Source organism: Notamacropus eugenii, chromosome 4 (genome assembly GCF_028372415.1).
Source record: "Notamacropus eugenii isolate mMacEug1 chromosome 4, mMacEug1.pri_v2, whole genome shotgun sequence".
NCBI classification, from domain to species: domain Eukaryota; kingdom Metazoa; phylum Chordata; class Mammalia; order Diprotodontia; family Macropodidae; genus Notamacropus; species Notamacropus eugenii.
In genome coordinates, this window is record NC_092875.1 from 78675936 (window position 1) to 78703234 (window position 27299).

Consider the following 27299-nt stretch of genomic DNA (forward strand, 5'->3'; position numbering starts at 1 on the left):
AGGTACATGCAGGGGCATCTCCTCCTGGTTTTGTTCTTGACTCTCCACCCCCCACCCCACCGCAGGAGCTTGGGGTAGTCCTGAGCCTCTTATGGGAGGCCCAGTATGGAAGGAAGAGCCAGAGCCCACCCACCCCTCTGTCTTTCTGAGCCCTGCTTGTACCCTGCAGGACGGTGGCAGCGGAAGTCAGGAAGCAGGTGTCCCGAGAGTACAGCAGCTCCCCTCAACTCTGCAAGAGGAGAAGCAGTTCCCAGCAGGTTGTGAGTCGGGCCCCAGGGCTGGGGGTGGGGAGGTGACCAACAGCTGCTGTGACAGACCCTAGTCTGGGGAACTGGAGCCTGTTGCCAGGTGGGGGCAGATCTGGTTACGGCTGCAGGCTGGCCTGGGAGCCCCTCCTGCTGCTGCCTTGATTTAGTCTTACCGCAGCCAGAGAGAGGGACATGCAGGCATGCTTGTTTCATAATACACATAGGGATGTTTATGCCTGCATGGATGAGCGCCTGTGTGGCTCTGCCCCACGAGGATGCACCTGCATGCCCAGGCTTACACGGGCCACCACGGCCATCCACCAACTTGCAGAGCTGCCCTGATTCCCGACAACAGCGGATGTGGCTAGGGTTCCCACTCGCCAAGAGCTTGGACCTCAGCCAGTCATTGGAAGCTCCTCACAAACCTATGTCCTTCCCTTACCAAGTCACCGAGCCCCTGGAGGGACAGAAACCTCTCTTTTCCCCATATCACATATGGGAAGGCTGAGGCAGCTGTCTGGGACCAGGCCCTAGGCGTTCTGATTCCTGGGGAGCATAGGCTCCTGGTCTCAGCGTTCTGTCCAGCTTGGGAGGGATAGCGGTAGGATATTTGAGTCTCGGAAGAAGAGGAGGTTGGTCCAGGCTGGGAGATGTCTGGCCCAACATCAGTCCCAGAGAGTTTGTCCCATTGACCCTGTGGTGGAGGGGAGCAGTACAGAACAGACAGCTTGGGTTCGTGTGGGGGGAGGTAGCATTTTGTCATACACACACACTCTCACACACACTCACTCACATACACAGCTTTTTCTCTGCTGGGGGGTAGTCTGGGAAAGGGGAGGGGAAGGGTGGTTCACAATCTGACTGGAATAATCTAATAGAGGGCCAGGAATAGTTAGAGAAAAGGGAAAGGAGACTGGTGTTGATGTTTGATGCCTCAGCCAGGTCTGGTCTAGGGCTAAGGTCCCTTCTTTCCTTCCACTCTCCCCTGTGGTTGGTGTGGCTCTCCACCCACACTTCCTCCTGCGGTTTGGGGATCTCTGTCTGTGGGTGGGGAAAGGGAAGCCTCCTGGAGCTCCAGGGCCGCAGGCTTATTCCATTTAGTTGTCAGGCTTTGGATTTGCAGAAGAGATTGCCTTGGCTCCCATGGTCCCCTGCTCCTCATGTCTCAATAAAATGTATGTTAGTTCCAGTTGTAGGGTCTAAGGAACAATTCTCTTTCAGTCTTAAGGCCTCTTCCCATTCAGCCAGGGCTAGATTTCCTCCTTCCCTGCCCTTCCTGAGTTCCCAGACCCTCCTCCTTCCCCTTCCCCCCTTCTCCTCCTCTTCATTCATTTGTTATCAGCACTGCCCTCTGCTGGTTGGGTTGAGATTGACAAGTGGTGAGGGATAGACCTCCTCTGGGATAAGCCCCAGCCCTGGTTTTTTTGGGGAGGTGGATGACAAGGGGGACAGTGAACCACAGAATGACTGAGCTGCAAAAGGACCTTAGAGACCTGCAAGTCCAACCTCCTAATTTTACTGTTAGGGAAACTGAGACCCAGAAAGGGAAGGAGATTTGCCCCAGGTCATACATCTAGTAATTCTAGTCCCAGGCTGGCTTGAAACTCTGGGCTTGTCATGGGGAAGAATGAATCGTGTTCTCTTTTGCCCCAGAGGGCATGACTAGGGACAATAAAGGAAGTGACAGACAAGCAGATTTCTGTTTGACATGAGGAAAAGAAGTAGCCTAAGGAGCCTTGGATGGCAATTAGTTCCTTCCCTGTGACTGGGAGTCCTGAGGGAGAGACTGAATGACCCTGGTTGGCTGTAGATTAGTTGGGATCGATCCCTGCCCAGGGACAGGCTGGACGAGTTGGACTGTAAGGACCCCTCCAGCTCAGACTTTCTATATCTCTGTGTCTCTTAGGTCAGCCCTCTTCCTGCTCTGGGAAGTAGCTGACCCTCAGTTGGGGGGGGGGGGGGTGTTTGCTACTGCCCCCAGGTCCCACTGACAGAAGTGGTAGAACCTCTGGACCTGGAAGATTTCCTGCAGAATCATCCTTTGGATGCAGAGCCTGGTCCACTCCGGGACCTCATGGAGTTTCCAGCCGATGACCTGGAGCTGGTGTTGGAGGCTCGAGAGTGCCGGACCACAGAGCCAGGGATCCCTGAAGAAGGGTGGGTGGCCTCCCCCCCCCACTGTCTAGCCTTGGATCTGGGCTATCCACTCTTGGCCACTGATAATCCTGCTTCTTATATCTCTTCCAACAGGAAGCTCGATGCTCGGGTGAGGGATGCAATTGAAATCTATACCGAGGATTGGGTCATTGTCCGAAGAAAGTAAGTGATCAACTAAAAGTGGGTCTGGTGGATGGAGCTCTGGATCAGGGCTCTGGAGACCTGAGGACTAGACCTGGCCCTCCTACTGAAAAGGCATTTAATCCCTCTAGGGTTCAGTTTCCCTATCTATAAAATGGGCTAATTATTCATGACAGTTGGAAACTAAGGTGGACCTCTTCTGGGTGGATGGAGGAGAGCAGAGGCATTTTGGTGATATTTGGGAGATTTCAGCTGGTCCCCCCATGAGGGTCTGCCTCTCCAGGGGAGTAGAAGAGAAGGCCCCCACAGCCGAGCCTGTTTTGAACTGAGCTCCTGCCCTTTTGGCAGAACTCTGTTGACTTCTCTGGCTATGACCCAACGCCCCCTTCTTATCATCTCCCACCCCCAAGAACCTTCCTTCTTGTCCTTCTGCTGATCTGCCCACCAGCTCTGTAAGGGGAAGTGGATATCAGGACATGGGCAGCCTGACCTAGGTCACCCAAGGCCTCTGGCCTGAGCTGATGCCACAGTTGTATATTCACGGATGAGTTTATGAGGGGGAACCCAGTACACGTGTGATCGTCTGAGGTCAGGTCCTATCCTCCAAGCTGGATGACACGGTCTTTGTACACTGTCCTGCAAGTCCCAAGGAAGAGCTAGGGCTAAGGGACCAGAACTCCCTGCCATGGGACCCTAACCATCTCCTTTTGCCCCTACCCTCACCTCCACCAGGTACCAGTCCCTAAGTTCATCATACAGTCCCAACACCTCCGAGAGGCAGAGAGAGCGGCAGAAGGGCCTGGTCCGGCAGGTCTTCGAGCTGGATTCAGCCTCGGAGGAGAGGATGGGCTCTGAGGACTTGGTGAGGCCCAGGCTGGAACCCCCTCCCTTGACCCCTCTCCATCTAAGTTGTACATATGTACTCTGACCCTGCGGGGCTGGGCATGCCTAGTGTAAGAGGTCACTAGGTGGCCCCGTGCTAGACTTGGAATTAAGAAGACCTGAGTTCAGATCCAACCTCAGACATTTAATAGCTGTGTGACCCTTGGCAAGTCACTTAACTTCTGTTTGCCTCAGTTTTCTCATCTGTAAAATGTGGCTGATATTAACACTGAACTCCCAGGGTTGTTGTGAAGATAAAATGAGATAATATTTGTAAACCACTATATAATTCCTAGCTATTACTATTTAACCCTTTTCTGTCTGGATGAAACATGCTTACTTTGACCCTGTAGAATTAGACATGCCTACCTGGGCCAACTCCATCTTCTCTAATGCTACAGGGTCAGTGCAGCTAGTCCTGGGATCAGGATTGTTTACAATCCACCTCTAGCTATTCAGTTTGGGAATTCAGTTTAGTAAATTCTTCTCTTTCAGGGACTGTCATCCCCAGCCAGCCACATCTTCCCATAGCTAACCAGCAGAATCTCTGGGCATATAAACTTGTTTTGATATTTATCATTACATGAAGCATCTAGAGAAGTACTCATAGAGGCGTGGGTGACTCCCTCAGCATGTCTCTGCTTCCTTCTTGTCCCCCAAGGATGACCTGAAGCATTGCTCAGCCTCCCTGGATGACACACCTCGGGGGAGCTGGGCTTCCAACATCTTCGACCTGAAAAACTCTGCTGCAGACTCACTGTTGCCATCCCTGCTAGAGCACACAGCCCCTGATGAGATTGACCGGAGGAATGAGGAGCTCCGGCGGCAGAACCGATGTCGAGACCTCCTGGCCCTCTACCCTGCCCCAGATGAGGTGAGCCTTGCCAGAGTTACACTTGGTAAGTTGTAAGGCTCTGGCCTCCAGGGCAACCGGAGGAGAGTGGGGAAGAATCAGAGGAGCTGAGTGTAAATCCTGGCTTCACAGCTCTGTGACCTTGGACGTGATGCCTCACATCTCTGGTGGGTTGGCCTAGTGTTTGCAGATAGAGGCCTGGCCACAGAATCTGCCCTTTTGCCCTTTACGGAGCTCTTTGTTCTGGATCCCTCTGTTCAGACCCTGCCAATCTATGTCCCTCTGGGGTGGGCGAGGATTACTTTCTCTGTTCTTTATAGGATGAGGCCGTTGAACGTTGCAGTATTCCAGAACCTCCCAAAGAACACTTTGGACAGAGAATCCTTGTCAAGTGTCTGTCTCTCAAGTGAGTGTGGGTGGACTTTACCTTCCTTCCCCTGCCCCTCACTGCCCCCACTGCCCACTGGGGTCCCTGGGCACCTTAGTGGAAACTCAGGTGGTGGTAGCCCTTCTCTGAGGGTCTCCTGTGTGCAGGGGCCCTCAAGACAGACACAGAGACTTCTTCTAGCCCTTAGGTGACTCAGAGCCTGTGTGAGGGGAGCAGAGGAGGAATAAGAGCTAGACACATAACGCAAGGCAGAATGGGCCTTGGAGAGATACACAGAGCTGGGGAAACTCAGGAGAGGCTAAGATCACCGAGGTGGAGAGATCAGAGAGGGCTTTCCGAAGGAGGCATGTCCCCTCTAACTGTTATTAAAGGCCTGTGCAAATGTGACATGCCATCATCCTCAGTCATAATGACTCTTCAAAAAAGTTCTAGTTCTATCAGTGTGGGCACGCCTTCCTGTCCTGATCACCCACCACCACCACCATGCACTCTGTACCTGTATCATGTGGTAGGGGAGAGGGAATGTGAGATGTATCTTTCTAAGTTATAATTAGACTAGGTGGCTCAGTAGATAGACAAACCATTGGACTTCAGAATCAAAAATGCCTGAGTTCAAATCCTGTCTCCGGTGCTTACTATCTGTGTGACCCTGGGCAAGCCATTTACCTGCTATATGTCTCAGTTTCCTCATCTGCAAAATAAGGCTAACCCTATGTGCTGGCCTGGTGATGGGACTGCTGATCTGGTGAAAATTCAAGAGGATCCTTCCCACCATCCTGGCAGCCAGGAGAATGATTATGTTTTGGCCACAGAAGCTGATGCAAGATCATCCACTAGAGCAAAGGGAGGGCTGTGCACTGGCAGGTCTACAGGATACCTGTAGTGGTTAAACCCATGTCTTTAAATCATATCAAGAAATCCAGGATATTAGAAATTCAAAGGAGAAGGATGTCAGTGCTAAGAGGACTCAGGATCGGGGCAGCTAGATGGTGCAGTGGATAGAGCACCAGCCCGGGAGTCAGGGGGACCTGAGTTCAAATCTGACATCAGACACTTACTAGCTGTATGACCCTGAGCAAGTCACTTAACCCCCATTGCTTCAGCAGCAACAAAAAGACTCAGGATCCAGGCATCAGCTTTACCAGTGTGAAAGGTGGAAGGCCTTAGTTTCCTCATCCATAAAATGGGCATTGACTTTCTAACTCTTAGGACCATTATGAGGAGAGCTCTTTGTAAAGCCTTAAAAAAAGCACCCTGTAAATGTGGTGCTTAGGGAATCGTGCTAGAAATCTTCTGGAAGGGCTGCTGGGCTTGCTGGGTTATTGTCAGTGTTCAGGTGCCAGGGGGCCGAGGCTGGGGGTCTGGGGAGGGGAAGGGGCCCGAGTTTGCTCCATGTGTTTGTTGCCTTCCAGATTTGAGATAGAAATTGAGCCCATCTTTGGAATCCTTGCCTTGTATGACATCAGAGAAAAGAAGAAGGTAAGCAGCTGTCCTCCCTCTTGGGCCTAGTACCCCCTTCGACTACCCCCAGGAGGCCCTGCTGTCCTGGACCAGCTCAGTCCTGGACACCTGTTATATAGTGCCTCCCCTTGCATGGGACCCTCCCCTGATTCCTGGTCCCCAGCCCCCAGCTCAGAATACTTTGCGTTTACCAATTTCTATACATGAAGTAGAATGGAACAAGTATTGGGCCTGGAGTCAGGAAGTCCTAGCTGTGTGGCCCTGGACAAATCATCAGTTTTCTTATCTTGAAAATGGACCAGTGCCTAGAATAAAGCATATTGGCCCTACCTGATGTGGTTATTGGGAGACTCACATGAGGCTCATGTATTGTTCGTACAGCACTTTGCCAAGTTGAAAGTATTTTCTCTTATTAATTATGATCATTGTCTAGAGGCAGTGTGGTACAGTGGAGAGGGGTGGCCTTGGAGCTGGGCAGATTCTGGCATGAACTGCCTTGAAGGGAGATCTCCTTATCCCACCAAAATCACAGGTCTGGTCAAAAATTAATAATGTTAAGTAATAGTACCACCACCAGTTCCTAGGGGCTCTAGAATCTAATGTCCTAGATTGAGGCAGGGAGCCATTTCATTTCTAAGGTCACATCTCCATCGCCTAGCATAGAGCTTTGCTTGTAAGTAGGGCATTTATTAAATGTTAGGATTGAGTTGGGCCTGGGTGACAACCTGGAGGGCTCCCTGGAAACTGTGACTACAGCTGCTTCTCCCGTAATGTCTCCTACCTACAGATCTCAGAAAATTTCTACTTTGACCTGAACTCTGACCACATGAAGGGGCTGCTCCGGGCCCATGTGGCACATCCAGCTATCTCCACCCTGGCACGCTCTGCTATCTTTTCCATCACCTACCCCTCCCCAGATATTTTCCTTGTCATTAAGGTGAGTGAGTACTGGGTCCTTTTCCCTTTTCAAGGGTTGGGGGCCCTCAGGAGCTGTGGTATACCTTCTCCCAGGCACTTCAGGCCATGGGATACTCACAGAATGAAGGGTAGGAGCAAAGGATTGGATGTGACTAAGGAGCAGGCTGTGCAGCCCAGACTCTGGGAAGGAGGCAGTCACTCTGAAGAGGGGCACCTTCGGCTGAGTCTTGAGGGAATGCCCAAGACTTGGATAGGTGGAGAGCAGTAGAGACGCCATTTGGGGCTAGGATGATGGTATAGAGGAAGGAAGGAGATTTGCATATTTGGGGATGGTGAGGACCCTGGCCTGGTTGGACTCATGTTGGGAGGTGTGCTCTGTTGAGAATGGTGGGTAAGGCCAGGCCATGCAGAGTTTTGAATGGGTAATATGGTAGGAAGCCTGTCACTCAGTCAGTGGGCATTTATTAAGCACATATTATGTATGTGCCAGGCATTATACTGAGCACTGGGCAGGGTTAGTGGAAAGGAGACATAGATAGGAGCGGCTGTGAAGGTAGAAATGATGAGATTAGATCTATGAGATGAGGGTTAATGCTGGCGTTTGAGTCAAAGGGCCCAAGTTCAGATCTCAGTTCTGTTGCTTACTGTTGTAAGTTTGTAGGGCAAGTCATTAACCTGTCTAGACCTTGGTTTCCTTATTGGTAAAATGGAGCTAGATTTCATTCTCTTTGAGGTCCCTTCCAACTCTAAATTCTGTGATTCCTATGGTTTCTAATCTTACCACTCCAGAAGTCTACCACCTGGTTCACTACTATGTCTCTATGGGCCAGGGAGCCATGGTCACCCTCCCCAGCAGTGTCCCCCCAGGTGAGGGACATCCCCAGGCTCCTCCTCAGTGACTCACTGGAGGGTTTTGTCTTGGGATGGTTCCACACCCTTCTCTGGGTAGCAGCTGGCAGTAACCAGATGGCCAGGAGAAATTTTGCTCATGACCAGATCTAATTCTCTGACCTTAGTATACAAAGTCTGACCTTGTTCCTTCTTCATCCCCTATTTGTCTTTTTGAACCAAAGAGGTCTCATCTCCCCTGTCTGCCTTCCTCCTCCTTGAGTTATCTCATCCTTCTGTTCTCAATCCTCCATTTTCCCACCAGCTAGAGAAAGTTCTACAGCAAGGTGATATTGGTGAATGCTGTGAGCCTTACATGGTCATGAAGGAGTCGGATACTGTGAAGGTGGGAACCTGGCAGATGGAGACTGGAGATGGGGGGTAGGGAAGAGCCCTGTAGGTTCCTATCTCTCACCACCCACCCGAGAACATCCCAGCCCTGAAGCAACCATAGCCAGCATTCTCTATCCTTGGCCATGGATGTCCCCATTTTATAGACTTGAAAGATAGAGACCCAGAATGACCCACCCAAGATTTCATAGCCAGTCACCAGTGGAGCTAGAGCTGAAAACTCAGCTTTCTAACTCCCAGCCCTACTGAGCTATATCAGAGTGAGGAAAGAGGGGTCCAGTGTTATGGCTCTAAGGGGAAACCATGTCTCTGGCCGGGCACAGAACAAGGAGAAGCTGGAGAAGTTACGTAATGCCGCGGAACAGTTCTGTAGCCGTCTGGGCCGCTACCGCATGCCATTTGCCTGGACCGCTGTGCACCTGGCCAACATTATCAGCAGTGCTGGCTCCATGGACCGAGACTCCTCTGATTCTGAGAGTGGTGAGCAGAGGGAGACCATTGGGGCACAAGGTGTGATTGGTGGGGGAAGGAGAGAGGGGATAGCTGTGGTATGAGTACCCTTCTGGGCTCAACATTCCAGGGCAGGTGTGGAACCTGTGGCCTTCTGGCTACATATGACCTTCTAGGTCCTTAAGTGCAGACTTTTGACTGAATCCAAATTTTACACTTAAGGATTTAGAAGACCACATGTGGCCTTAAGGTTGCAAGTTCCCCACACCTGTTCCAGGGTAACTATTGTCCTTACTAGATGGAGAAGCTGATTCTGGCCCCATCGAATGCACAGAGTGAGGGGATTCCTCTCAGGATGGTTGTCTATGGAGGGCCTTCAGTCGGAGGCTAGGTCAGTCAGCATGGGCAAGGACATAAGCATGTTCAGAGGATAGGACTCTACAGCCAATAAGAACTGTGTAGTTAGAGAAATTGGGATAAGAATTAGACCCAGTTGTGGTCATGACTTCGCTAAGGTGGGGCAGCTTGGTGATACAGTGGATAGAGACCTGAGTTCAAATTTGGCTTCAAACACTTAATTACTCTGTGACCCTGGACAAGTCACTTAACCCTGTTTGCCTCCGTTTCTCATCTGAAAAATGATCTGGAGAAAGAAATGGTGAACATGACCACATGAGGTCATGAAGAGTTGGATATACTGAAACACCTGAACAACAGGCGCAAACTTATAAAAACTAACAGGGACGCTTAATCATAATAGCTTACGTTTATATGGCTCCTGCTGTATCCCAGGGCTTTACAAATATCATCTCATTTGATCCTCACAACAACCATGGAGGTAGGTGCTGTTATTATCCCCATTTTACAGTTCAGGAAACGGAAGTGAAATGACTTGCCCAGGGTGACACAGCTCCTACGTGTCTGAGGCTGGATTTGAACTCAGGTTTTCCTGACTCTGGAGTCAGTGCTCTGGGCTTTGGGTCCAGGATAACTCATAACTCAGGACTGTAGGGGTGGATGACTATGATTCCTTTTAGGAGGGAAGAGACTGCCTTTCAGCTCTCCCACTAGGTCACTCTCTCCTCTTCTCGGGTCTTCTCAGGCTTTCGAAGCCAAGCTAAGGTCTTTTAGCTAGTAGGAGCTTCAGTCCAGGGGTCTGCAGGGCTGCCTATGTCTGTTCCCTTAACTAGGTGCTGAAGTGGAGGGACACTTTCAGGGACCCCTTCTTCAGTTACTTTTCTTTAATCCTTGGATGTGCAAAGCTTTTCATACAGATTTTCATCACTATAGACTTTGAGGGCAGTAAAGGGCTTGCCTTTGAGGAGTTTACCACTCCCCGGTAGTAGAGGGAACCCGAGAGCAATGCAGCCTCCCCCCATCCCACCCTTTACACAGTGAAGGATGTTGCTGGTCAGCTCCCAGCTTCAGAGCTTTGCCTCATCGCGTCAGCTCCTAACGTCAAGTGCAGAGCCCTCTTGTCTCTAGTCAGCTGGCATCTGCTGTCGTCCGCTGTCATCATTTTCTCAGCTCCTTTGGTTTTTGTCACTTCCCAGTTTCTCTGAGTGTCTTTATTCCTTGACTCACCTGCTTATGAAATCAGAGCCTCCTGAGATGGAGTGACCCACCTCTACCTTACATTGAGAAACCCCAAATCTACTTTTCTGTGTGGTATGACACAAATAGTTAATAATACAATTTCCCCATCGTCCCTAAACATTTCATTGATTTAGAGGTTCCCAGCATTGAACTTCAAAATCTTAAAGTAATCAAATTCAAGTTAGTTGCTGGGAAACAGTCCATTACAGCCATCTCTCCTGTCTGTGGCGACTTTTCCCTCTGAGGGGCAACACTTTCACTTGGCTCCTTCCAGAGCTTTTGTCCGAGATGATTCAGTTCCTCGCAGAATGGCTTACATTTTTCTTCATGTGACTTTTTCTATGTTTCTCACAAAAAAAATGTCCTTTTTCTGCCCCTTTCAATAAAATATCCACAAAGGAACAGTAACTATCTCAAGTAGCTTTCCAGGTTTGATGTTCTATCTAGGATGTCTATGCCCTTTGTCCTGAGCTTTTTCTGCATCTATTTTAACCCCACCATTGGTTCTGGGGGGTGGGGTCAGGACTGGGGTAGAAAAGAAAATGTAGTGGATTGGTGCAGGTCCCATACCCCCCTCTCCATCCCTATCCCCACACACAAGCATACCTGTGGCCAGATAATTCTCCATCTTTCTTACTGTGTCTGTTTCTGTTTCTATTTCCTCTTTTCTCTGTGTGTGTGGGGGGGGTGGGGGGGGTGTATCTCCATTTCCATTTCTGTCTTTATTTTCACATCTCTCTCCTCATCTCCCATCTCTCCCTATTTCTTGTTCTCTCCTTCATTCTTTGCCTTCTGCTTATTTCTCTTCTCACCATCTTTCGTTCTCTTTTCTCTCTTATCTTTGTGCCTTTCTCTCCATCCATTTTATCATCTCCATTTCTTTCTTTTCTTCTCATCTCTCCTTTTCTTCCCCTATCTTGTTTTCTCTCTCCTCTTCTTTCCTTCTCTTGTTTCCTCTTCCATCACTTTCTCTCCTTCCCTTCTCATTTTTCTCCTCTCATCTCTCTCCTTCCTGTCTCTCTCTCCATCTCACTGTCTCTTGCATCTCCCTTTTCCCTCCCAGCCTTTCTTTTGACTTCCCACTGCCCTGCATTTCAGAGCGGAAGTCCACTTGGAACGAGAGGAAGAGGAAGGCCTTTGAGCGGGCCAGCATGGGGGACGATGCCTGTAGCTTCTCTAACTTTCGCCCAGCTACGCTGACCGTTACTAACTTCTTCAAACAGGTAGGGTGGTTCATAGGCTGAAGTGAAGCCTGGAGCCTCTTGAGGAAGTTCTGGGGTTAGTAGAGAAGATTCTCTAATGTGAGTTTGATGGGAGGGTTAGAATGAGGTCCAGAGAACGCTGGGTGTTGGGCCTGGGATCTCACAGCAGGGCAGAAACTAAAGCTGCATATTCTTGGCCCACATTGTAGGAGGGTGACCGGCTGAGTGATGAAGATTTATACAAGTTCCTGGCAGACATGAGGAGACCATCCTCAGTGCTGCGGAGGCTACGGCCTGTCACAGGTACTGCTTGCCTCATTATTTCACCTTCTGTCTCCTGCCACCTCTTTCCCTATCTCTAGATCCCCTCGCCACCCTGTCCCCAGTGATTTCTCATCATCAGACATCATTGTTCTTATCCTCCTGTTGCCAGACACCTTTCTTCCTAAGAATTCCCTATTCATGGGCTCCTCATCCCTCAACGTCCTCGTCCCCAGCAGTTTCTCAGTCCCAGTGACTTTTGTCTCTACCTCTATATTGTGGAACCATCCCCCCAACACACACACACACACACACACACACACACACACACACACACACACACTCTCCCACAACACCAGCTGAACACCAGCAAGCAAAGAAGCTGTTTGTAATGCAAACATGGGCGAGTTTAGTGAATTTTGATCCCCCCACTTCTCCAAAGTAGATTGCCCTGGGACCTAGAAATGTCCTCTTTGGGCCAGAAGGGTCTAAAAGCAGTTTTTAAGATTTTGTTGGGGGAACTCCTGAGAACTACTGCTGACTGCTTTCTGCTGACTGCTTTCCCCCCATTCTATTAATTTTGTTTTTTTTAAAATATTTATTATTTGTTAATTTTTAACATTCTTTTCTTTTTAAATTTTGATTTCCAGATTCACTCCCTCCCTCCACTAACTGTTCTAACCTCCTTGCCAAGAATATTTATTTATTTTTATGTTACTGGACTGACTTTTAGCTTTCTCCCTGCAGATAAACCAATGTTTATGATCGTAGTAAAAGGACTGTTAGCCAGAATCTTCGAGGTCTGGATCCTCCATGATGCCAGTTATAGGGTGGTAACCTAAACACCCTCCTCCTCAGATACCTCTGTCCCTGGGCGCTCAGTCCCAGGAATCAGTCATCCAGATACTCTGTCCCCAGGCCCAGTCTTGGCCCTGTATAAACCAGTTTGAGTCAGCTTAGGTAGAGCTAAGAGCAGACACTTAGGGTCCAGAGACAGAAGAAAGCCCTCTGTGGGCCAGGGGAAGGCTTGCTAGCACAGGTAGGATTGAGAGGGCCTTCCAAGATGGAGCTGTATTAGCAAAGACCTAAACATTTGCTCTACCTTGTTACCTGCAGCCCAGCTTAAGATCGACATCTCCCCAGCCCCTGAGAATCCCCATTTCTGCCTGTCCCCGGAGCTCCTGCATGTGAAGCCATATCCTGACCCCCGTGGCCGCCCCACCAAGGAGATCCTGGAGTTTCCAACCCGAGAGGTCTATGCCCCCTTTACCAGCTACAGGTGGGTCCTAGTGGTGAGTTCTGAGGGCTCTGCCTTATTCTGGATAGAATTTCATGTCCCAGGCCCTTCTCTGTCTGCCAAGTCTATGGCCTCAATTTTTCTTCTGTCCTGCTTCTTGGACAGGACTCAGAGGCAGGTTTGGAGCATTGGGTGTGCCTGGGCCAAGAGGTCCCAGTGAAAGCCTTAGGATTGCGTAGTTCCCCCTCCCCTTCCCAAAAAACAGTCACAGGCATCTGCTGACTAAAACAATGGTTTAATGTCAGCTTGGCAGCCTGCCTGAGGGCTCTAGCCCCCTGGCTACCTCTCCTCTGACCAGCTTCCCTGCATGTCAGCTTCCTTTGGCCAGCCTTCCTCGGTCAGCCAAGTTCTTAGGCAGGGTCACTGCCACAGAGGTCCCTTGGGGATCATAGGGTCATGATCAGAGCTCTGCTGAGGACCTCAGGTCATCCAGTCCACTCTCCTCATTCTACAGCTGAACAAACTGAGGTGCAGGGAGGTTGTGACTTAGCTGCAGATAGTAAGTGACATCCAGCCTTTGAACTCAGGTCCTCTGAGTGCAGAGCACATTCTCCAGACGTTCACAGTCAACAAGGATCAGATCGACCTGTCTTCTCCCCTTCTAAGGCCCTTGTCCCAAGGGCCATCATACTTGGGTTCAGTCTTCCTTCCCAGCTAGCTCAGGATGGGAGCGTTCCAGTTTGGAGCCTAGAGGAGAGAGGGGGCCATTAATCACACTTAGACATCTCAGGACATGGCTCTCTAGGATTCAGGGTGGGAGGGCACCAGGGTGTCCTAGTCCTCCTTTGTCCTCCCCCACCCCGGCCCCTTCCTCACCTTTCCCGAATGTGAGACAGCTGCTGCTGCTGCTGGTCAAGCTCTCGCTGCTGCCGCTGGATGTGACCCATCAAGGACCAGATGATCTGGCTTTGTTTATTCGCATAGAGCTGTGGGAGCAGGGTTGGGTGTTAGCTCCAAGCAGTGCCCATCCTGGCACCTACCTATCCTGCTTCCAGCCCCAGACTGAACTCAACCAGCAACTGCCTTTCCATGACTGTCCTTTTGATATCTCAGAAACTGGGGTCCTCCCTCTACCTCCCCTTCTCTTAAGTCAGCCTAAACTGGAGGGAGGAGACCATAAATTCATTCTCCTTCTCCTGCCTCCTGGTGCTTAGGCACTCCCCAAAGCATTTTCTTCTAGTGAAAGCCTCAGGGCAGGGTTCCTACTTGACAGATGGGAAAACTGAGAGCATTTGTGGGACTTGTCCTAAGTTGCATAGGAATTCAGTGCTACTGGGTTTCAGCTCAGGATCCTTGCTACAGCCCCGCATGTTTTTGGTAGCATTCAAGGATAGCCCTGGCTTTATTTCCCTGGGTATTTCTGTCCTTCTGCTTGCCTTTGACCCCAAGAGAAAAGGAGCAGTCTGGATGGGGATGGGGCTCTGGAGCTGGTATCTGCTCCCCACAATTCCCTGGTGCACTCTTAGGGGCTTTTACCTTTAAGTCCTCAAGCTCCTTCTGAGTGTGGCTGGGCACCACAGAAGCCAGGGCACCCTGGAGCTTGTCCACTCTCTGCTGAAGAGTCTGGTGCCCCTCCATTACTTTGCTGAGTGCGATCCCAGCTCCCTGAGCTTGTAACTCCAAGTTCTTCTCTTCTGCCTGTGGGAGCAGAGCAGGTGTTGAGAAAGCTGAGCTAAGGGAGATGCCTCCTGATGGAATAAAGGTTCCAGAGGGTGCAGGTAACCTTAATTGGTATAGGTGGAAAGGGTCTATTAGGGTGTTCCAGAGAAGGGCAAGAGCCCTATGGGAATGTAGTATTCCTAGCTCCATCTCCCTAGCCAGCATCGCCCCTCCCTGTTCCCTGAGGTGCCCACTTCCCCCTGCCCTCACCTACCTGGATCTCCCCTAGACTCCTCTTCAGCTCTTGCGTCCGTGCCTGGGTACTGCCCAGATCCTGCTGCAGCATAACGACAGTCTGCTCGTAGAGACCCAGGCTGCGGCTGGCCTCATCAAGTTGGGCTTCAGTGGTTCTATAAAGGCGGTTGAGGGCCTGGCCAAACTGCAGGACGCCATGGAGAAGGATGTTGACTTCATCTTGCAATGCCAGCTCCTGGCTTGGTTTGGGAGGTGTGGGCATGGGCAATACCAGACTGGGCAGCATAAGCAGGCACAAGAAAAGCGACATGGTTGCACTGGGAGAGGCAGCTAGAGGCTGAAGGCTGAGCCCAGAGACTGCTGTCTCAGGGCCTCCGGCCTTTCCCTTTTATGCCTTGGACACTGCCCACTGGCTGGCCTTCAGCTTAAGCTCTCCCCCAGAGATCAATCGTTAACTTGTAGCATAGCAAAGAGGTGGATCCAAGCTCAGCCTTCTCCTCCCCTCAAGCAGGCCCTGAATTGTGCAAGGCCAGTATGGGGTGAGAATTGCATCAGGGGCCGGGGGCCATGAGGTCTGTGCCAGCTGGACCCTTCTCTAACAGCTGGTCTGGGGTGGAGGTCAGGCAGTGACAAGCCATGCTGGAGTCACGCCGCTCACCAGGGGAACATGGACTGAGCTGTTTGGTACTCCTACTCAGTCCCCTCCTCAGGGCCCTAGGGACCTGGCATCCATTCTCCTCCTTCTTACTATAGCCTATGATTCAGGTTGAGGGAGTGGAACCCCATACTCCCCCACCCCCTTAGAGGCACTGGTACATGGTCAATGAGAAAGATGGATGAGCCATCTTAGTGGCTGCCCCTTGTCATCTTGTGCCCATTCTGGAAACTGAGATCCAGACCCATATCCATTTATTTCTTATAGTCCAGTGACCCGGGCAATAGCTGTGACCAGTCACTTCAAGGCCCCCAGTGAAACAACAGGACTTCATTCTCTTGAAAAACTAGTTCTTAAGGAAAGTTCCTCAGGACCCTCTCCCCCTACCCTATATCCTGCCAGGGGGGTGGGGGGGCAATGGTATTGCCTTGTCTTGAGGCCCTGAGCTACAGGGGGATGGGCCCAGAATTGGAAATTGAGAGGGAGCCGATCCCTATCTACCAAAAATGTGCCATGGGATGTTGGGGGATGGGGGCAAAATTTCCTTTAAAATTTTTGAATCTATATTCATCAGAGAGGCAGTGCGGTATAACAGAGTTAACAAGCATTTATTGAGCGCTAACTGTGTGCCAAGCTCTGGGGATATAAAAATGTTAACGGCAGAAACGCAATCCCTAGCCTCAAGGAGCTGGGGTTGAAGCGGGGTGGGGGATGAGGGAGGAAGCCCTTGCTATGTGCCAGGCATTGCTAAGCAGTTGAACAAATCTTGTCTTATTTGACTTGGGGGAGATTTCATTTTACAGCTGAGGAAACTGAGGCAGGCAGCGGTTCACCCAGGGTTACACAGCTAGTAAATATTCAAGGCTGCATTCAGACTCAAACATTCCTGATTCCAGGCCTAGCCTTCCACTCACTGTAGCACCTAGTCGAATCCTGCTTCTGACGTATTCTAGCTTTGTGACCCTGGAACAGTCACTTGAGCTCACAGTGGTCTAGACAGCTCCCTGAGACCATGAGTTACAGAGACGGTCCAAACTTGCCCTGGTACAGAGAACTTTCTCTCTCAGCAATTCCTCATACTGATCAAATCACGAGTCTGGTTCCAACCTCTATCCCTATTCCTGAATAATTTATTCCTTAATAATTTTTTTTATTCAGGAATAAAATTTCCTCAGTGATTAATTCCTTAATCTCAAACTTTCTCCTCACAGGACTCCGGTGTTAGGACTTTATTTGGCTTGTAAAAGGAGCTTGACAGTGTTTTCTATTTAGTATTTCTATTTTTCCCCAATCACAGGTAAAAATAATATTTAACATTCGTTTTTAAATTTTTGAGTTCCAAATTCTCTCCCTTCCTCCCCCCCACTGAGAAGGAAAGTAATTCCATGTAGGTGTACATATGTAGTCATGCAGAACACATCCATAATAGTAATGGTATTTTTATTTTCTCTGTTTTTGAGAATAATTTGTGTAGTCTAGGAATTGTGCTTTAAAAGTTTGCTAAAATTCACCTGCAGCTCCATCTAGAACCGGATTTTGTTTTCTTGACCCAGTAGTTATGACTTTCCATCTGTCTGGGCCTCAGTTTTCCCATGTATCTGATATAGATACAAAGGCCCCCAGGTGCCTGCTTACTGGAGTGGCTTGAAATTGAGTAGCTAAAGACAGGTGGTGGAAGGTTACAGTAAAAGTCTGGTTTTAGTGAGAGGCAGAGGACCCTCCCCCTGGGTCACCGAGGTGATGTGGCATGGGCCCCCAGGTCCTGCTTAAGCACCTTGGGAGGGGGGCAGTTGCTGACGTGAGTCTTGCCCCATTAAGCTATGCCAAGTTGGCTCTTCTGGGCACAGGCCAGGGCCACCCCCCACAACCCTCGCCCAGTCCAGGGCCTCTTTCCCTCTTGCCTGGACTGTTGCAACAGTCTCACCATTCTCCCTGCCCCCATCAATCCCCTCAAATTTCATCCTATCCTGCTTGCCAGTTAACCTTAAAGCTTATATCTGGTCACGTCCCACTCTGACTCAAAATCCTTCAGGGATTGTCCAAGTGCTTTCTTCATCCCTGGAGGTCGTTAGGTAGGGACTGCATGGCTACTTATTGGGGTCATAGTGGGGATTTCTGTTGAGTAAAGGGTGAACTGGTTGGCCTCTGAAGCCCTTTCCAACTTTGTGATCCAGTGATGGGAAAACCAAATTCTTACCTGTCATGCAAGGCCTCATATGTTTCTGGGCCAGTATTGTGTTTTTCTTTTTTTTTTAATTTAATTTTTTTTCAATTATAAAGCATTTTTTTCCCTTCCTTCCTGCTCATTGTCCCCCTACCCCACCATCCAAAACCCTTGTAACAAATGTGTCTAGTTGAGCAAAACAAATTCCCATATTGACCTTGTCTAAAAGTGGATGTCTCATTCTTCACCTTGAGTCTATGACCCTCCTAGCTCTAAACTGAAGGATTCCTTTGAACTTTTTCTAACTCCTACCCATCCTTCAAGGCCTAATTCAAACCCCCTCCACCATGAAGCCTTTCCTTATGACCCCAATCCCTCCTTCCTCCAACCTGTTATATTGTAGGTCTTAGTCAAGCTCTTATCTCCCTGTGACACTTTGACCACAACTGAGTTTAAATCTCAACTGCCCCTTTTGAACTGGGTAACTTTGGGAAGGGCCTTCTCTTGCCTTAGTTTCTACTGAAAAAAGAACCAGTGAAATAAGGAAGCCAGATTGGGTCATGTCTAAGATATCTTCAATACTGATAATCCTCTCTCCATCCTGAAATGAGGGTTGGAATTGGGGTTAGAAAGATCTGAGTTCAGATCATCTCCCCAGTCCTTAATGAGCTGCATAGTCACAGGCAAGTCACTTTTTACCTTAAGGAGCTTGGTCTTCCCATCTGTAAAATGGGGGCAGCAGTTCCTGTAGTTTTACCTGCCTTACAGGATTGTAAGACCCAAATGAGATGTGGTGTGTGGGGTGTCTAGCAAACATAGAACACCATACAAGTGTTTGTCTGTTGTCACCGCCTGATCCCATGGTGTCAGCTCCTGCATGAGGAAGAACCAAAGGAATTAGCTTTAACCCCTTACCTAGTTCTTCTCTCCCCCTACCAGAAACCTGCTGTATATCTATCCCCACAACCTCAACTTCAGCAGCCGTCAGGGCTCAGTCAGGAACATCGCCATCAAAGTGCAGTACATGGCAGGAGAGGATCCCAGCCAGGCTTTGCCGGTCAGTGTGTGTGCATGTGTGTGTCTGTGTGTATCTGTGTCTGTGTGTGTCTGTGTGCACACACGCACAGGCCAGTACCTCATGGGAGATAGTATTGTCATGGAAAGAGCCCTCTGCTTAAAGTCAGGACAACTGGTTCTCAATCCCAGCCTTTCTCTTTGTAGGCAGGTCTGAGTAAGATTGAGAAATCCCTTCCCTTGTCTTGCATTAGCTCTCTAAGGGCCTTCCCAAGTCTGATCTGTTAATAATCCTATGATTTATGTCTAAATCCAGAAACTACATTCGGGAGGGCCAGAGGATATAGTTACTTGGGAACACTGGGGCAGGAAATGCTTGGGGGCCTCCCCTTTTTTCTGTGCCCTTTTAACTCTGAGCTCTGTCCTGTCACCTCAGCTTAGGGTCCTCAGAAGGAGTAGGGGTGACTCCTCTATAGAGGTCACTCAGTCCAGCTTCTAACCTCTGGCTATGGGCAGAACGACACAATCTGTCCTCCTCAGTCCAAGGTGGAAGGAGTGGTATGTGAGGGAAGTGTTACCACCCTAAACCCTGATTCTCCTCACCCCCAAGGTGATATTTGGGAAGTCCAGTTGCAGTGAATTTTCCCGAGAGGCCTACACAGCTGTGGTGTATCATAGCAAGTATGGGGGCCCAAATGGTCAAACCTGTTGGGTGGTGGGAAGGTATTTGTTGGGGGTGGGATGCTGAAAAGGCTGATGTGGGCACAAGGAATTGAGCTGGTCTTAAGGGACTTGGTTAATCAGGGTGGTTAAGAGCATCCATCACAACTGGTTGGAGAATCAGGCTTTAGCTGACCTAGGGTGGGTCCCTGGACCTAAAGAATGTTCTTTGGAGATGGAGGGCAGGGTCAGGAGCACCTCGGAGCTCATCACCCTACTTCCCCCTGCCCTCCAGGTGCCCCATGTTCTATGAGGAGTTCAAGGTACAGCTCCCAGCCAATGTGACAGAGAACCACCACCTGTTGTTCACATTCTATCACATTAGCTGCCAGCCGAGGCCCAGCACACCTTTGGAAACACCTGTTGGCTACACTGTGAGACTCAGGACCCCATCTCCTCCCCACCACCAGCTGGGCCATTCCAGTTCTGTGCATGCATACCTCCAGAGCTTTCCTCTCCCCACCCCCCACTCTGACTACCTCTCTGCTCCTAACCCTTCCCTTTGGGCCTCCAAGATGGCAGAGGTATGGGTGGGAAATGACCTGTTTTCGGTGGGCTCATCAGCTTTCACTATGTCCCTCCCACAGTGGATTCCTCTCCTGCAGCACAACCGCTTGAGGACAGGCCCCTTTTGTCTGCCTGTGTCTGTGGACCGGCCACCTCCCAGCTATTCTGTGCTCACACCTGAAGTGAGTGGTCATCCCCTGGCCCAAGGTTCTTTGCTAGTGTCTGGCACACTTGAGACCCCTTACCCCAGACTAGCCTGGAGTTTCCGAAGCTACCCCAGGATGGGGAGGAGCTCCTTACAATACAATGGGTCCATCCTTCTCCCTACCCCCATCCCACTGTGGCCCTGACTTCAGCCTCCAGCCAGGTAGGGCTGGACCCATCTGATGTCGCAATGCCAGCAAGTGGGAGGAGGTGGGTGGGGTTGCCCAGAGCGTGATCAGGCCCCAAGGAACTGGCAGTTGATATTCTAGGGAAGAGAGTTTCTTGCCCATCCCCACATCCCCTAGTTGGCAGGCAAGAATGGGCTCCTAAGGTCCACGGTGGCCCATCTCTCCCTTCCTCTAGGTTCCACTTCCTGGCATGCGATGGGTAGATGGTCACAAGAGCGTGTTCAGTGTGGAACTCACAGCTGTGTCTTCAGTACACCCGCAGGTACCTCTGACTGGGGGAGGGCAGGGCATGGGGCCATCTGCCCTGGGGGAGGGACCAAAGAGAAGGGCAGACCTACAGAGGAGTCCAGGAGTGACCACAGGGACCGTCTCCTCCCCCCCCAATAAAAGGCTTTCTTAAGGCAACCCTAAGGTTCCAAGCACCTAGGACGCTCTGTGGACTGTCACATGGCCCAGAGGCCCATGGCTTTCAGGCCTAGCATTAGGAGCTTGGCCCATGGACTTGGCTGGCATCCATGGCAAAGTGTGAGTGACCTGGGGAAGAAAGAAGAATGGGGTCACCCCCACCCCAGGAGCTATTTTTGACTTGGCTGCTGACTCAGGCCTTGGCTCAAAAAAGGTGAAGGTTGAGAAGGCCATTCATGGAGAACCGATCTGTTCAGTCAGTCAGTAAGATGGTGCTGGCTCACCAGGCTCCTGTACCACTACCACCAACTCCCCTAAGAGAGAGAGTGCTTGTACTGCTCAGTCTTAGGACCAGATGAGCCCAGACAAAATAGAGGCTTATGGGCTGAGCTGGGCTGAGTTGGCCAGAAAGAGGCTTCCTGGAGGAGGCACAGAGGGTGGGGAACAGCAGGGTACTTGTGGATTGTCTGTTTGGGATGGGGCTGAGAGCAGAGCAGGCCCCTGGAACCTGCCTGACTTGGCCCTCCCACCTCCAGGACCCCCACCTAGACAAGTTCTTCACGCTGATTCACGTCTTAGAGGAGGCTTCCTTTCCCTTCCGCCTGAAGGATGTAATCGTGAGTGAAAACAACGTAGAAACGGAACTGAAAAGCAGCGTGGGGTCCTTGCGGCTAGCCAGCCCCGAGCCCCTCGTCGCCTTCTCCCACCATGTGCTGGACAAGCTCATCCACCTCATTGTCAGACCCCCCGTCATTGGCGGCCAGATAGGTGAGGAGGAGGGCCACCAGGTTGACCAGGCTGGGTTGGTGGTGCTCTGCCACCTTTCTGGGCCTGCACTTTCCAGGCTGGAAAATGGAAAGAGGGAGGGTAACAAAAGCTGACTCGGTGATCCTCCCTTCCCCTGCAGTGAACCTGGGCCGGGGAGCCTTTGAAGCCATTGCCTTGGTGGTCAGTCTTATTCACAAGAGCCTGGATGGAGCCCAGGACCAGAGAGGTCACAACCAGCTGCTGGCCGCCTATATCCACTATGCCTTCAGACTGCCTGGCCCTGAGCCCAGCCCTTCGGGTGGTAAGTGAGCTACTGCTCACCCTCAAGGGGGGGCCTAGTCTGTCACCCCAGCACTAACCACTCCAGCCTGGCAGCACTGAGTCCCTGACTGCTCTCTCCCCAGCTGCAGACCCCAACCCAGGCTGGATAGTTAAAGAACAGGGTGCTGGAGCCCAGTGTTGGAGTGGGGGCTAGAGATGCCCAAGACAATGGGATCTGATTGGCCTTTGAGAGAGGGTAGAGGGTGCAGGGAGAATGTCTGAGAGCCCTTCTGAGCCTCACATACCCCGTCTTTTCCCCAGAGCCTCCTCCACTCCCTGTGCAATGTGCTACACTGTCTCGTGCCCCTGGCCGGCCCTCCAGCCTCCTCCTGTCACGTTCCAAGAGCATCAGCAGCAGCAACCCTGATCTAGCTTCCTCTCCCTGCTCCCCAGATGAGGAGGTCACTCGAATCCTGGCCTGCAAGGTGTGGGCTGGGGCTAGGGAAAGTGGGGAGGGTCACCTGCATCCTGGCCTGCAAGGTGTGGGCTGGGGCCAGGGAAAGGTCACCAGCAGGCCAGGGGAAATGGGTGGGAAAGAGGAGGGTAACCCACCTATTGGACTACAGGGGGATGAGAGGGCGGGATGGGGCTTGGGAAAGAGAACTGAGTACTCAGCATCCTTTTGTTGAGGTTGGGATGGGGGGCAGGATGTGAATTGCCCTCATATCCATAGACCTGAAGAGGGATAGATTCATTGAGGTGGCCTGGTGATTGGAAGTCAGCAGTCCCCAGGTTCTAATCCTGGCTTTGCTGACCTTGGGCAGGTCACTCTCCCAGTGTGGACCTCAGTTTTCTCCTCTGTAACATGAGGGGTCAGGACCAAATGAGTTCTGGAAACCAAGTGTGTTACCTCTCCCATTCCCCTACCCACAGACATAGACCCTAGCCAAAGCTAAAGGCTTTCCCAGAGCTAAGCGGGTTTCAGGGGTCGGTGTGTGGGTTCAGTGTGCATGCATGTTTGTACACACATTTTTGTGCGTGGTTCTGTGTGTGCTGAGATGCCGTGGAAGCCTGTGCTTGGTTTCACCTTGATTTTCCTCTCTCCCATGTCTCTGGTGCCCCTCTCCGCACCCCTCTCCCTGCACCTCCTCACCCACCGACCGGCTCTAGGGTGTGGATCGCTCTCACTCCTGGGTGAATTCTGCTTATGCCCCAGGGGGCAGCAAGGCCATCTTGAGGCGGATTCACCCCCACTACAGCGCTGACCTCAAACAGGTGCCCCACCCTTCGTGCAGCTTGCACCCCCAGGGCCCCGATGCATGCCCTCTCACCCTGGCCCTGCTTTGGCATGAGCTCTGCTACCAATTAACATGAGGGTCTGCCCAATGAAGTCAAGGAAGGGGACCCATATTTCTAAGTCATGTCTGTTGGAGTAGGAGGACAACTAGCAGTTTTTCCTGTCTGACCTGGGCACCAGGGCTAGGCAGGTCATCCGAGGCAGTCTTCTGCCTCTGTGTGGACTTTCTCCAGGCTCTCTGGGGTCAAGGTCAGTGACAACAGCTAGAGGGACAGACAAGAGGTCCAAGGGTCAAGCCTGCAACTCGAAGCACATTCAAGTCATGAGGGATTCCTTGTATCTTTCTTACTGTTTTCACCTCACCTGGAATGCATACCACCCCACCGTTTCCCATCCCAGATGCATAGTTTTATCTGTCATTCAAGGCCTGGACCACTTCCAGCATCCTCTCTGATGCCTTTCCAGCTCCTTCGGGGCTTTCACAGTCTGAACCACACTCTGGCCGCAGTCATGCTCAGTCTCACCCTCTGATCCTCTTTCCTTTGGAGTCCTGTTTCTCCAGTCAACTAACAAGCATCTATTAAGCTCCTTCTGTGTTCCAGGCAATGTGCTTGGCAGTGGGGTTACAAAGACAAAAGTGAAACACCTCCTGTCCTCAAGGGGATTATAATCAGGAAAGATGTATACAATATAGAGGAAAATGTGAAATAAATACTAGGTGGAGGTGATGGGGAAGGGAGCTTCTGGCAGAAGGTGATTCTGGAGCTGATTCTTGAGGAAAACCAGAAAATCTGAGGCCGAGGTGAGGAATGAATTCCAGGCAGGGGGACAGCCCGTGCAAAAGCTCGGAGGAGGGAGACAGTAATAAGAACCAGCTTTTTTTATGTGGTACTTTGATCTTGGCAAAGTGCTTTACAGAGCTCATTTTGTCCTCACAGCAACTCTGAGGTAGGTGCTGCTATTACCTTCCATTTTACAGATGTGGAAACTGAGGCAGGCAAGTGACTTGCCTAGAGTAACACTCTATGAAGGAGGCAGGATTTGAACCCCTGTTGTCCTGACTACAAGTCCCATATTCTATCCACTGAACCACCTAGCTGCCCATGGAGTTTCTCCTGTGTGAGGAACAGTAAAACAAGCCAGCTAGATTGAACCATAGAGCGCCTGTTGGGTTGGGTTGCAAAAGGTTCATACAGGGGAGTTTATGTTTAATTCTAGAGGCAATAGGGAGTCATGGGAGTTTATTGAGGTCAGACCTGTGCTGTAGGCAAATCATTTTTGGTAGTGGTATGGGGTGTAGTTTGGAATGGGAAAAGAGATGATAAAAAGGCTTTAGTCCAAGAAAAAGGTGCTGCAGGCCTGTGTGAGTTTAGAGATGCAGAACTGGAAACTACGAACCCTTGGGTCATCGATTTATACTGGAAAGGACCTCGGGGATCAGTAGTCCGACCTGCTCATTTTGCAGATGAGGAAATCATGGTCCAGAGAGCTAGTTCCCTGGGGGAAGGACCCAAGTCTCATCCTCTTGGCTGCCCCACCATGGAACAGAGTCCACAGTCCACACAGGATAGAATCCTTTGAGTTGCCCCATCTTCCATTTTGGGGGGAACAGTGACACCTAGTGGTCCTCGGGGGCTCTGCCTCGGGCGAGGCATTCAGTCCCTCCTCTCTGCCCCCACCTCCTTCTTACTCCACCGGGATTGATCTGGCTGGCTTTGTGCGGAGGAGTAGGCCTGGGGTCTGCCCTCAGGCAGCACACAGTTAGGAGAATGCATAACTCCCCAAAGAATGTAAGTTCCTAAATTTCATTTTAGTCTTTAGTCACAGCAGCTCAGTCTCAGAGGTATAGTAAGCACTCAGTACTTGCTAATTAATTCTCTCAACTAAGCAACTAGGTAGTGAAGTGGCTAGAGTTTTGGACCTGGACTTGAGAAGACCTCAGTTCAAATCCAGCCTCAGATGCTTATGAACCAAGCGATCCTGGGCAAGTCATGGACTTACCTGGGCCTCCGTTTCCTCATCTGTAAAATAAGAATCGTAACATTTGTAAAGAAACCTTAAAGTGTTATATGTTTTCATATATATATACACACACATACATATATACATGTGTGTTTACATACATGTTATATGCTACTTATCATCATCATTTCTTGCCTCCTCTCACCAGCTACCTCAGATTTGCTTCCCCTAAGTATTCCTTCCTCACTCCAAAATAGCTTCTTTTTTCTTCTCTGGAGATGGAAGCTCCCAGTCCCAGCCTGAAAGTTGATCTGTCTCTCCTCACCTCACTGGGTGGGTGGGGAGGACCTTGTTTTGGAGATCCCAGAGGACCGCAGTGGCCCCTTTGTTAGAGATAGACTAGGGTCGGCACAGTCTTTCCTTTGTTGCCAGAGACTACGGAATATGGTTCTATCAGTAGAGGGTACAGAGGGGGGAGACTAGCATGGACTCAAGAAGGTAGTGAAGATAAGTGGGGGGGTACAGTGGGGCAGTCAGAGTGTGTGTGTGTGTGTGTGTGTGTGTGTGTGTGTGTGTGTGTGTGTGTGAGAGAGAGAGAGACAGAGGGAGAGATTGTTGAGTAGACTGGCCTGATTCAAGGTTTTGGGTTCTACGGTGGGAACTCTGAGTCTGCAGTGGTGGGTGAGGCTAGCAGTGGTCATTTTGTTGATCAGAAAAGATGCAGTAGAAATTGAAGGGAGGCATTGAATGCCAGATTGAGGTTAGAATTGAGTGTTATAGGAAACAGGAAATCATGAGAGTATTTTGAGCATGGTAACCAGGTTTGGGGATGGCAGAGCAGCTATGCAGACAGAGAAGGACCATGGGACAAGGGCCCAGGTAAGGCTGTTTCCACTGAAGAGGTCAGTTTCCCCCACTGGATCATCCCATTCAGTTTCTCTCCTCACTGCTGCTCCTCCTTCCCTTGTCCGCTCCTTCTTTCTTCCTTTGTGCTATCCACACTAACCCTCTCCTTCATCCTTTCTTTCTCTTCCTCTCCATCCCACTCCATTCACAGGCCATGGATCGAGCTTCCTCCTATCTTGAGGACTCCTCATCTCTCCCGGCAGCCTCCCAGCCAAGACCTACTAGGAGGAAGGTAGCTTGGCAGAGGGGGCCCTTACGTTTCCTCCTGATTGGCCTGGCATAGGGGCTTCCCCCTCTCCAGGGCCTGGCCTGGGTTGGCACATGGGGAGGCTGGGAGAAAAGGCCTGTTTCATCCCACCTCACTCTCCAGCCTTTATTCTATCCTTGAGCCCTCTTGTTTGAAATCATCCTCCTGTATTATCCATCACACCACCTGTCAAGGGGCCAGGGGCAAGGAGATGAACATGGAGTTTGGGGTGAGGAAGTCCTAGGCTAGGAGTCCAGAGCGGGCAAGGAGCTGACTGGCATCACAAAGCACAGAGGGTAGAGCCTGCATTTCTGGGATTAGTGATAGAAAGAAAAGACTAGAGGCTCCCCTCCTACCCCCAGGAAGAGGTCAAAGAGGGTGGAAGCTTTGGCTGGAATTGTGCTCCCTGAGTGAGTGGTGTGGGGAGGATTAGGGGAGGGCAGCTTGTTCTGCCTATGACCCCTCCCCTGTACCCCATTCCTCGAAGTTATTGCATGAGGAGCTGGCCCTGCAGTGGGTGGTGAGCGGCAGTGCTGTTCGGGAGGCTGTCCTGCAACATGCCTGGTTCTTCTTCCAGCTCATGGTAAGCCTCTGGCCCAGAGGGAGAGTGACTTCCCAGGATATTTGTCTGTCTTGGAAGAATTGGGGGGACAGGGGTTTCATTGGAGAAGAAAAGATTCGGGTGGGCCCTCATAAGGGGCTTGCAGAATTGGAAGAGGGATTAGATGTCAGATCAGAGACTTCAAGCAGGGCAAGACTTTCATAGTCATCTGGTCCACCATCCCCATGCCACCTCCATTTCACAGAGACGTACCGTTACTTGTCCTCAGTTACACAGGGTGGAGGTGACCCAGCCAGGATTCAAACGTGGGCCCTCTAAGTCATAACTAGGAATGATGGGAGGCAGTTAGAAGGAACTAAAAAGGATCAATGATGTCTGGAAAACCTAACTGAAATGTCCTGAGTTTTCAAGACAGAGGGTGTCTGATGGGTTGCCTATTGGCTCTATTCTAGCGGAGATGCCTTGTAGGATGCAGGCCAAACTCAGGGGTCA

General features: G+C 50.7%; 2 protein-coding genes across 9 annotated transcripts in view; one reads left to right on the forward strand and one right to left on the reverse strand.

Annotated features, from left to right (window-relative positions):
* DOCK6 (dedicator of cytokinesis 6) overlaps nucleotides 1–27299 on the forward strand; it is a 52528-nt gene that overhangs the window by 13013 nt on the left and 12216 nt on the right. For 3 of the 8 annotated variants that reach the window (XM_072602302.1, XM_072602304.1, XM_072602310.1), the window contains exons 2-25: nucleotides 170–260; nucleotides 2230–2405; nucleotides 2499–2567; nucleotides 3279–3408; nucleotides 4090–4302; nucleotides 4602–4687; nucleotides 6082–6148; nucleotides 6918–7067; nucleotides 8202–8282; nucleotides 8611–8767; nucleotides 11432–11556; nucleotides 11745–11838; nucleotides 12913–13075; nucleotides 18706–18823; nucleotides 19391–19461; nucleotides 19736–19874; nucleotides 20088–20189; nucleotides 20575–20661; nucleotides 21341–21572; nucleotides 21712–21873; nucleotides 22155–22318; nucleotides 23004–23108; nucleotides 26150–26230; nucleotides 26733–26828. In XM_072602302.1, the coding sequence (XP_072458403.1) occupies nucleotides 170–260; nucleotides 2230–2405; nucleotides 2499–2567; nucleotides 3279–3408; nucleotides 4090–4302; nucleotides 4602–4687; nucleotides 6082–6148; nucleotides 6918–7067; nucleotides 8202–8282; nucleotides 8611–8767; nucleotides 11432–11556; nucleotides 11745–11838; nucleotides 12913–13075; nucleotides 18706–18823; nucleotides 19391–19461; nucleotides 19736–19874; nucleotides 20088–20189; nucleotides 20575–20661; nucleotides 21341–21572; nucleotides 21712–21873; nucleotides 22155–22318; nucleotides 23004–23108; nucleotides 26150–26230; nucleotides 26733–26828 (2959 nt within the window). The remainder of the gene's footprint in view (nucleotides 1–169; nucleotides 261–2229; nucleotides 2406–2498; nucleotides 2568–3278; nucleotides 3409–4089; nucleotides 4303–4601; nucleotides 4688–6081; nucleotides 6149–6917; nucleotides 7068–8201; nucleotides 8283–8610; nucleotides 8768–11431; nucleotides 11557–11744; nucleotides 11839–12912; nucleotides 13076–18705; nucleotides 18824–19390; nucleotides 19462–19735; nucleotides 19875–20087; nucleotides 20190–20574; nucleotides 20662–21340; nucleotides 21573–21711; nucleotides 21874–22154; nucleotides 22319–23003; nucleotides 23109–26149; nucleotides 26231–26732; nucleotides 26829–27299) is intronic. The other 5 variants (XM_072602303.1, XM_072602306.1, XM_072602309.1 and 2 more) reach the window with 5 other exon arrangements.
* On the reverse strand, nucleotides 13310–15345 carry ANGPTL8 (angiopoietin like 8). The gene is made up of 4 exons (XM_072602317.1): nucleotides 14967–15345; nucleotides 14570–14731; nucleotides 13910–14019; nucleotides 13310–13780 (listed from the first exon to the last, which is right to left on the reverse strand). The coding sequence occupies exons 1-4, from the start codon at nucleotides 15255–15257 to the stop codon at nucleotides 13753–13755; spliced, it is 591 nt and encodes a 196-aa protein (XP_072458418.1). The 5' UTR covers nucleotides 15258–15345; the 3' UTR covers nucleotides 13310–13752.

Coding starts and splice junctions, on each gene's coding strand:
- ANGPTL8 (XM_072602317.1), bottom strand. CDS start 15,257: ATGTCGCTTTTCTTGTGCCTGCTTATGCTGCCCAGTCTGGTATTGCCC. Junction 14,732..14,966: donor GGAGTCTAGGGGAGATCCAG/GTAGGTGAGGGC, acceptor CTGCTCCCACAG/GCAGAAGAGAAGAACTTGGA. Junction 13,781..13,909: donor CTGTCTCACATTCGGGAAAG/GTGAGGAAGGGG, acceptor TCTCTCCTCTAG/GCTCCAAACTGGAACGCTCC.